This window comes from Procambarus clarkii, chromosome 1, assembly GCF_040958095.1.
Source record: "Procambarus clarkii isolate CNS0578487 chromosome 1, FALCON_Pclarkii_2.0, whole genome shotgun sequence".
In the NCBI taxonomy this organism is placed as follows: domain Eukaryota; kingdom Metazoa; phylum Arthropoda; class Malacostraca; order Decapoda; family Cambaridae; genus Procambarus; species Procambarus clarkii.
Window position 1 is genome coordinate 53,578,478 of NC_091150.1, and position 11,049 is coordinate 53,589,526.

The 11,049-nt window shown below is 39.9% G+C and overlaps 1 protein-coding gene across 1 annotated transcript; it reads right to left on the minus strand.

Annotated features, from left to right (window-relative positions):
- Positions 1 to 9,636: 9,636 nt before the first annotated feature.
- LOC138363447 (uncharacterized) lies at positions 9,637 to 10,137 on the minus strand. Its single transcript, XM_069322642.1, has one exon. The coding sequence runs from the start codon at positions 10,135 to 10,137 to the stop codon at positions 9,637 to 9,639; it is 501 nt and encodes a 166-aa protein (XP_069178743.1).
- Positions 10,138 to 11,049: the final 912 nt, after the last annotated feature.

Sequence of the window (11,049 nt, forward strand, 5' to 3'; positions counted from 1 at the left end):
AATTATTATAAAACATGGACAATTATTACACAATTTGTGTAATTATTATACATTTTTGCACAATTAATACAAGAAAACTTGCTATATAATTACTCGACTTGCACAATGACAATCAATACACAAAGGTATAAATAAACAATTCGTCCATATGCAATTACACAACATGCGCAATTAATACACAACTTTCACAAATATTACACATCTTTCATAATATTACACAACTTACACAAATACGTACAATACATAATTACCCCAAATATGAAAATTCACAACTAGCATAAATACACGATTTACACAAATACAATTACGACATTTACACAACTAATACACAACTTGCTCAAAAATATAATCAATACACAACTTACCAAAATATGAACAATACATAACTAGCACATTTTCATTAAATACACAACTACATAATTTCTACAAATACACATACAAAAAAGCATATAAAATTAATACATACAACTTGCACAAAACAATACACAATTTATAGAAATATAATCAATACATAATTGCAATAATCATACAACTTATGCAAAATACATAATCTGCACAATTAATGCACAAGTATATTAATTGTGCTATATATGTACAAATACAAACACAACCAACTGGGTCAAACAATACACAATTTGCATGATATTTTTCTAGGTATATTTAGGACATTAATTATAATACACTAAGTTTAACCAACTCCCCAAAAGTCAGAATTTCACATATAAAAATGGTACACATGACTTCCTATGAGCTCAATATAAAACTAATTCATTTTCCATTAATATTTCAACATTATTAGTGCTAAACTATTCATCTAACATATGTCCATTGTTTTTAATGTCATAACAATACCTTCCTTGTTACATCCTCTCCAATCAGGCCACCCATATTTATTTATGCAAACCATCTAACAGACTTATTTGTTCTAGCCTTAGTTATGTTAGGGCAGGTAAGGTTAGGTGAAGTCAGTATTTTCTATTATAATTTTAAGCAAATTTGCTATATCTTATCAAAATGCATCCTATTAAAACATAAATTCATCTAAATCTATCAAAAAATATACTTATACTACACAAATTTGACTAAATTCAACCTAGCAAAAACTAAACTTGCTAAATATGACCATCCCATATCCTCACATACAAGCCTATGTCACCTCTGTCCATACATTACATGAGTTGGCCATATAGCTCGAACCCCAAATAGGAAAATTTACACTATTTCATAAACATGCTAGTTCATTACCCCTAAGATATTATATATATATATATATATATATATATATATATATATATATATATATATATATATATATATATATATATATATATATATATATATATATATATCCTACCCTACACGGCCTCACCTAATCTAACCTAGCATATCCAAACCTGGATTTGGATAAAGTTGACGAAATTTAAGCTATACCACCTAAATTCGACCTAATTTAAGACAATTTCCACCAAATATACCCAAAAATGTTTTGTAACATAGCACGGTCAAAGCTCATTTTAGCTGAGTTTTCACCTATTCCAACCTGCCCTAGACAACCCTACCCAACCTCACATGGCATATCCAAAGTTAGATTTGATTAAAGTTGGCAAAATTTATGCCTTTCCCACTTAAATTCAACCTAATTTAAGCCAATTTCCACCGAATATACCCAAATGTTTTGTATCTTAGCATAGCCAAAGTTCATTTCACCCAAGTTTTCACCTATTCCATCTTACCCTACACAGCCTTACCTAACCTGACCTAGCATATCCCAAGCTACATTTGATTAAAGTTCGTGAAATTTATGCCTACTCACCTAAATTCAACCTAATTTAAGACAATTTCTACCAAATATACCCAAAATGTTTTGTTACATAGCTCAGCCAAAGACCATTTTAGCCAAGTTTTCACATATTCCAACCTACCCTACATAGCCTTACCTAACCCTGACCTAGCAGATTTTGATTAAAGTTGGGGAAATTTAAGCTATCGCCACCAAATTGGAGACAATTTCCACCAAATATGCCTAAATGTTGTGTATCATAGCACAGCCAAAGCCCATTTTACCCACATTTTTGCCCATTTCATGTAAACCTGGACCTAATCTCTGATACAACATATACTCAGAGAAGTGATGTTTTTCGGATATGAACCTAAATGCCCGTGCCTAACCTGCAAGAGTCTTGGAGCTTTGTTGAAAATTTTATCTATTTTCTTCGAAAAGTGAAGTTTTGGATATGAACCTATCCGCACTGTGCCTAACCTACTAGCTTCTTTGTTGAACATTGTAACCATATTCATAGGAAAGTGATGTTTTGGATATGAACCTAACAGCCCCCTCTCCTTTAAAACTTGGAATTGTGTTCAATATTGTAGCTATATTGTTGGGAAGGTGTTTTTGTTTTTACACATCAACCCAACCGTCCCGGACCTAACCTCCCTTTATCTAACCTCAAATTTATCGTAAATATGGGAGGAACGTGTTATTTGTGCATCAACCCAACCACCCATTACCTAACCTCCCTTTATCTAACTTCAAATTTATTGTATTTATGGGAGGAAAGTGTTGTTTTGCATCAACCCAACCCCCCTGGATCTAACCTCCGATACACGGATCTTGGTTCAATATTGCATAATTTTCGTAGTATTTTCTTCACATCAGTACAACCATCCTCAACTTAACCTCTATTACCTGGAGGGGGGGGGGGGTTAATGGAAAAATATGATAATAATGGGAATTTTCTCTACATCAGTTCAACTTAACCATCCTTAACCTAACCTTAGTTAGAAAGGGATATAACTCACTAAAACTATTCAATTACCATTTACCCAATTTTCCTTATCCTATCTCATAACCAGAGGGTTTAGACCCCCCTTACCTCGAAATTATAGTATAGGGTTGAATTAGGGAATGTTAGGTTTATATGTAAAAATATATTCCTACCTTAAATATATAGTATAATTTCGAGGTAAGAGGGGTCTAAACCCTCTGGTTATGAGATAGGATAAGGAAAATTGGATAAATGGTAATTGAATAGTTTTAGTGAGTTATATCCCTTTCTAACTAAGGTTAGGTTAAGGATGGTTAAGTTGAACTGGTGTAGAGATTCCCGAAACTGTTTAGAATAGTGATTACATAGTGTGTTGACACTGAAATAATTCTTTATAATGTATGTGTGACTGATTTGGGTACTTAGTTCCATATGTGACCTCTTGTTTCATTAACAGTTATGATATATAATCCATCCTTGTTTACTCCCATGATAATATGTCATGAGATGATCATGTCTTCATTCTTCTCTTCTAGTGAGGTGAGGAACAACTCTTTTTGCCTTCCCTCGCAGGACAGACAACTCCTCTGGCTTGTCTGAACCTTCTCTGTGTTTGACGAAATGAAGAGTACACACAGCGGCGCCTCTTACCCCAGATGTCACCTGACGAATGTTGTGGAGAAAACTGACTCGTGGGATTCTATTATTTATTTTAGTTACAAGTATTAATTAATTTATTTAAATATTTATAATTTAATTATAGTTTATTAATTCATTAATTTCGATAGCAAACTGTATGACACTGAAGTGGACTGTATGTTTAATTTTCCCACAAGTAGCTTTCTACACAAGTTGGGGGGTTTATTAATTATAGCCTAGCAAATAAAAATTAATCGAGTGGTAGAAAATGTCTAAGTTAAACTACAATGGTTAGTACGAATGAATTAAAGCCTTATCTAACTAGAAGGCTTTAACATTCTGGTACGGGTATAGAACCCGTGAGTAGCCAGCCAGACTCAGGTCTCGTGCTGATGGCGTCGTTATAAGCAGGATGTGACAAGTTCGGTCACGTGGTCCCCGTCTCTGACTCCACAATAGTAACTCCACGTCTCAATTACCTGCCAACGAGTTTTCCACCGTCAAATTTGCTACACATAAAATATTCAGTTCACATGTATATAATATTCAGAAATAAAGGATGGAATTATTGCTCACCCTTTGGTGTGTTTGTTCATACGGCATAACCGTAACAGCATATTACACAATAAATAAGAGCTCTATAATATATTATTACTTTACGGATACATGCAATGTCTTCCCTGGATACGACGGTGTTGATCTGTGTTGTCCAACTCCGCGAGAATAACTTGTAGATCACAAATATTCGGACGTCAACACGACACATTTTACCGTATCGGGTTAAAACTGGCTGCTCCCTCTCTTCCTCCCCCATCGGCCTTTTCTTCAACTGCGTTTTTATCAAGAAGTGGAAAGAGGGTTGATATTTAATTTGTTTTAGTACTGATAATTAAGTTCGTTCCAGGAGATATGTTTTTATGATGTTTACAGTTCAGAGACTGATGTTTTAAGATGAATTCACAATAGTATTAGCTGGTGAATTTACTTTTGGTGACTTGGCAATGATATCCTCGTTTTCTTCCAGGACACAACCACTTCGGGTGGACGGTAGAGCAACGGTCTCGCTTCATGCAGGTCGGCGTTCAATCCCCGACCGTCCAAGTGGTTGGGCACCATTCCTTCCCCCGTCCCATCCCAAATACTTATCCTGACGCCTTCCAAGTGCTATATAGTCGTAATGGCTTGGCGCTCTCTTCTGATAGTTCCCTTTTCTTCCCTTTCAGGGAAAACTCCGCAATTCTAATTTTATTGAATGATTAAATAATATACTTTGGGTTAATTTGTTAGTACAAAATCAGCAGCAATATTATCTGCATATTGTATTAAAAGTTAGTTCATGGTGTCGTTTTTTCCGACATATAGCACACAAAGGGCTGAATGATCCTTTATTCCAAATTCCTGATGCAGTTCTCATGTTGGCAAATACAGCTAATGTAATCTATTTCATCTGGTCTTCAGGACAAAGATTCCGATTGATGTGTAGGTATATTTCTTTCAACAATTCCTCCTCCTACACATGTCCCCTGCTGATTCTTCCCCTCTTCCTCTTCCTCCTCCTCCTCCTCCTCCTGTCTCTGTAGCCCTCTCTCCTCCCCTCTTCCTGCCTCCCTCGTTCCATGCCACACAGCTCCGCTCAGAGAAATGCGAAAATATGAATATAAAACCGAATCACACAATTCCATATGCGAGAGGAAAATATAAATTTTACAGAAAAGTCGTCGCCACCGAAAATATGACGACGGAGCTCCTCTTATAGATAAAAATATTGTTGACGGGATCTTTCTCTTAACTCTACGCTCGAGCTCTATCTCTCTTCCTATCTTGCACGCTCTCCCATACTCTCTCTCAACCAGGAATGGAACTCGGGCCCTCAGAACAACGACTCCAGAGAGCTGTCAGCTCAGTTGTATGTGTATTTACTATTTGTGCCAGCAGGATCGAGCTGTTAGCTCTTGGACCCCGCCTTTCTAACCGTCAGTTGTCTAATATACTGACTCTTGATCTGTTTTCCTCCATCATATCTGCTACATATATTTCTCTGTAATACACACACACACATCCCCAGGATGCAGGCCGTAGTGGCTGTCTAATTCAAATTTACTGCTAGATGAACAGACGCATCAGGTGAATGAAAATGACCACTTGTGTCTGACTCGGCTGGGAATCGAACTCGGGGCCTTAGGACCATGACCCTCGAGCGCTATCTACTCAGCCACAATGCCCCTGTAATGTGTGTGTGTACTCACCTAATTGTGCTTGCGGGGCTTGAGCTCTGGCTCTTTGGTCCCGCCTTTCAACTGTCAATCAACTGGTGTACAGGTTCATGAGCCTATTGGGCTCTATCATATCTACATTTGAAACTATGTATGGAGTCAGCCTCCACCACATCACTGCCTTATGCATTCCATCTGTTAACTACTCTGACATTGAAAAAGTTCTTTCTAACGTCCCTGTGGCTCATGTGGGTACTCAGTTTCCACCTGTGTCCCCTTGTTCGCGTATCACCCGTGTTAAACAGTTTATCTTTATCTACCCCTGTCAATTCCTCTGAGAATTTTGTAGGTGGTTATCATGTCTCCCCTTACTCTTCTGTTTTCCAGGGACGTGCGATTCAGCTCCTTCAGTCTTTCCTCATAGCTTATACCACTTAGTTCCAGGACAAGTCTGGTGGCATACCGCTAAATCTTCTCTAACTTTGTCTTGTGTTTAACTAGATATGGACCCCAGGCAGGAACTGCATATTCCAGGATTGGTCTGACATAAGTGGTATACAGGGTCCTGAACGATTCCTTACACAAGTTTCTAAAGGCAGTTCTTATGTTGGCCAAACTAGCATATGCCGCTGATGATATCCTTTTGATGTGTGCCTCTGGGAACAGGTTCGGTGTGATATCAACCCCCAGATCTTTCTCTCTATTTGACTCTTGCATGATTTCCCCTCCCAGATGGTACCTTGTGTTCAGCCTTCTGCTCCCTTTGCCTAATTTCATTACTTTACACTTTCCTGAGTTGAACTTTAGGAGCCATTTTCTAAATCATTCCTCCAGCCTGTCCAGGTCATCCTGTAGTCTCTGTCTATCTTCATCTATCTTAATTCTTCTCACAAATTTTGCATCATCAGCAAACATTGAGAGGAATGAATCTATACCCTCTGGAAGATCATTTACATATATTAGAAACAGGATGGGTCCAAATACAGAGCCCTGTGGGTCTCCGCTGCTGACATCTCGCCACTCTGATGTCTCTCCCCTCACAGAGAAGGGAGTGTGAGTGTGTGTGGGTGTACATACGGGAACACTGTACACATATCAGACGAGGACCGTGTGGGACGTCCTAGTGTATTTTATACTCCACTCTGGTGGGATTTTTAGGTATTTCATTCCTGGTGATTTATAACTATATTGTCCCGTGTCCGTGAAGCCTTTTGCAGGAGAAGAGTACAGTTCCAGTCATCATTGCACGGTAGAGTCAGTGTGGTAACACCGGGGATTTCCTGGCATTTGATTATTGTGGAGTAATATCAATGTGCGTTTTATTACAAGTGTTGTGTTCCAAGGGCTGTGATAAATGTGATTATATATATATATATATATATATTTATGTGTCTGACTCGTTAACGTAATTTTGGTAGACTTGTGGTGAAGTGTGAGTGACGTGGCTGTCAGGAATGACAGCTGACAACTCTGTCGAGTAACGTAATTCACGGGAGTAATTATCGATCCATGGGATCGCTAATCACTTGTCAAAGTTGATCAGGAGTGTGTGATCTCCTTAGTGTTCTACATTATAGTTTGGTAGCTGAAGGCTACAGGTGGTCAGCAGGTACGATATATATAATTATAGTGTTACGAAGCCTAGTGTGTCATTACCGTGGTTGCAGTAAGTGGTTATTGCAACTGGGTTGCAAAGTGTGGGGCCGTGTTCTGAGTGGTAATTAGAGCACCGGGTGTCCTTGCAACCGGATAGTAAAGTGTTGGGCCGTATTCTAATATAGTGAATTAGAGCACCGTTTGTGTGTGTCTTGCAAAGGGGTTGTGAACTGTTGGGCCGTGATTGTTGTTAGTGATGATCAATCATCACTGTGTGTGTTATTGTAGTTCAGTAAATAGTATGGACTGTGTTCCAATGGGTTAAAGCACCGAGTGTGTTATTTACTGGTGTTCTGCAGTAATTGTCATTGTATCGTTTAAATCACCGGGTATGGTGATTTATTGTGTCGTGGGTGAAACTCGTCATTGGGACGAGCACTTGGTGTTATAGTTTCCTGTGTATTTGGTTGTGATCGAAGTCCAGTATTTAGTGAGGTGATTGTGAGTCAATTAATGTATAGTAACCAAGGGAACGTCCATTGCTTATAGAGAAATTGTTCTAAGACAATTTAAGTAACGTAAGATACGTTTGGGTTAATAATTTTCCAAGGAACAGCTGTTTTAGTCGGTCAGGGAGGCTAGCCAAGCCAGACAAGAAGTGTAGTAATTCCGGAAGGGCTGAACTTGCATTTTAAGTACTGTCAGTTAGACAGGTAGTAACGGATTCCTGGAAGTCAAGGTAATTAATTCCGATCAAGGTTGATCGACTCACACGAAGGCGCCATTGTTTCATTAACATACCATCGGTTATAAATATCTGTCAGTGGACAGGTAATTTGATTGACTCGGGAGAGTAACGTCATTGTAAAGTAACGTAGACGTGGCGATTACTTATCGGTCCGTGGGATTGCACTAGTCACCTGAATTCGTCGGGGTATGGAAGGCCCCAGAGGAAATTCATGCCATTGATGTTATAATTGCTGGTCCAGTGTGAAAGGTGACGTATTTGTATTCATTAATTATTGATCTTCGGGATAGTATTGCAATGGCGGTTGTATTGCAACCGCCATTGCAAGGAAGGGCTGCAAGAGCGTAGAGTAACTGATAGGAGGTTACTGGAGGCATGTCTCCTAACCTACCTTGTTGTTGTTGTTGCATTAGTGATTATAGACTTAGTATGTCTTGCTTGCTTGACTGATTCCTCTGTGATCACTCAGTATGTTCAAGTTAGTTCATTTTGCAGCACTCGTGGCTGGTGTCTAGCTGTCAGTAAATGTGTCACAGGAAGGATTTCGAGTAACGTCATTGATATTTCTTTCATTGTTGTAGTAGTTAGTAGTTTTTGTAATAAACTGTGTTATGTTGAATACTGTCTTTTCGTACACCCCACACATTTTATTGCTCTATTTGTGTTCTGCCTTGTTGCCTGAAATTACTATTGCTATTCATATTGAGACTGCTTTTGAGAATTGGGCTGAATTCATAACACCACACAACAGTGTAAATACGTTGTGAGAGCCCATAACCTACACGTTAGATTGGCTCCGGCGATATGCGAAGGTCAACGGTCTAAGTGAAGGAGATTTCAAACTTTTGAGGTCTCAGTGTTTGCTCGCGCCTAGTCAATTGTTCATCTATGGTATCAGAGTGAGGAATGAGCTGCTTACTACACTTAACGTGTTAGATAAGCAAGTCCTTCCTCACGAGACCCATCTAGACTTTCAGTTAAAGTTGACGGATGTAATATTAAAATACCACGACAGGAATAAGGATAAAGAAATTAAATGTTTTCAAATCCACAAAATAAATTCCAAATTCAAACTTTTTCACACTGGGCGCCCCTGGATATAAATGTTGTTATAGAGGAACAATAGCGAATGATTTAGTCACAGGAACACGCAAGAATTTTTTTAGGGGTGGAGAGGGGGTTTTGTCGGAGGGGGTGGGGACATTTTGTGTGGACGGGTTCCCCCCCCCCCCTATTGTAATATATTTTAATTTAATTTTGCCCCGAAGGGCGAGTTTATTGGGCAGCGCCACTCATCCTGTGTGTCGACATTCTGCCATAGCAGAATGTACAACACTCCCCAGTAGGAAGAAAACCCGCTGGGTGGTTCATACTGTCTCATGTACCCAGACACAGCTGGGACTTACTTAACTGTCTCAAGTGAACAGCTTTTCAAACAAGAAGATTAACATTCGTCAACCCTTAAAAATCTTACCTTATCTTGCGGGTGTAAAATGAGGAAATCTTTTAAGAACAGTATCTATATTTGACAAAGAGTGTTTTCCCTAACTCAAACAATGTGGGGTTTATTATTCTACACATATTTCTAACGTCTCTCAGGTGTTCACATTCTCTCAGGTAGTGGCCAAGGCGGTGTCCGTCACTCTCACCGCGGAATATGCAACTCCTCTACTCAACTGTTGCTTCCATTCCGTCTCCATGGATATTTGTATCCAAGACGGATTCTCGCTATTACTGATTCTCTCCTGTGGCCACCTCCTCTTCGTCCAAAATGATTGGGATTGCCAACTGCAACCATGTTGTACCAGCGTACAGGTTCACTGAGTTGTTCTTCTGTCCTCCTTTCCTCAGTTACCTTGTCACGGTGATGTTGCCTGACAATACCTCTAATTTGTAGAAAAGTCTTGGGTATGAAGTATTCAATGTGGTCTCCTTCAGCACCTTCACCAGCCAGCACATGTGCTCGATTATTCCCACATATTCCAACATGGGAGGGGATCCACAGAAATTTGACGATTCTTCCTTGATTGGTTAGTACTCTCACCACTCGCTTGATCTCAGTGACTATCGCAAGATTTTCTTCCTGATTATTAGTAAAGATTTGTAACGCTGCTTTAGAGTCAGTGCAGATCACTGCACCATTAGTGCTTCGTTTAAGGAATCTTAACGCCATAACCCATCTTGGGTTTTGTCTAAAACCCAAGATATAAGAGGCACACCTGCATATTAGACTAAACCCAAGATGTGAGAATGGGATTTTACCCATTCTCACAGGAACACCCAAGAATATTTTTAGGGGTACCGCCCCCCCCCCCCCCACCACCACACATCACACCCAGGAGATAAGGCAGGTGCCCCAGCTGACCACCCGGACACACGGCCACATAAAGAACCGCTGAGTGATGTTTCCAGCCCTCCTCCTGCCCCCCCCTCTTGTCTCCCCCAACCTCCTCCCACTTCCCTCCCCTTCTTGTCACCCCTCCACCTCCTCCCACTTCCCCGCCCTCCCCACCTTCCCTGCCCAGAGCTGAGGCTGCTCCCTGGCTCAGTAGCGTGGCCATCGGGACCCAGACAACAAACACAACACGTCTTACTATATATTAACGATCAGGTTTATTTAGGAAAAAATATACATAAAGAGTTACAAGCAGACTGTTGGAGTTGTAGCCAGAGCTATAGTATACACTATGCCTAGAGGCACTAATACACACTAATACACTAATACGTTACGGGAAAGTATAGTGTATGATACAGCCAGCAAACTTTATGAGCTTCCTGGAGCTTGAAGCTTGAGGAAAAGTAACTCACGTTGAAACAATTATGTTATCCGACATCACAGTTAACATCGATCTCGTCGACACACAATTGTGGGATCCCGGGTTCGGTTCTCGGGTGGGACAGAAATGGTTGGGCCCGTTTCCATTCACCTAATGCCACTGTTCACCTAGCAGTAAATAGGTATACCTGGGAGTTAAGCAATTGTTTTGAGGCTACATCCTGGGAGGGGGGAAGGGGGGGGGGGCGAGACCTGGATGCCATTCTCAAGTATATCTATACTCAGGCTTCCAGACCTATACACGGGCTT

Bases quoted from the DNA above. Each gene is read 5' to 3' on its own strand.
- LOC138363447 (XM_069322642.1), bottom strand. From the start codon at position 10,137: ATGGCGTTAAGATTCCTTAAACGAAGCACTAATGGTGCAGTGATCTGC.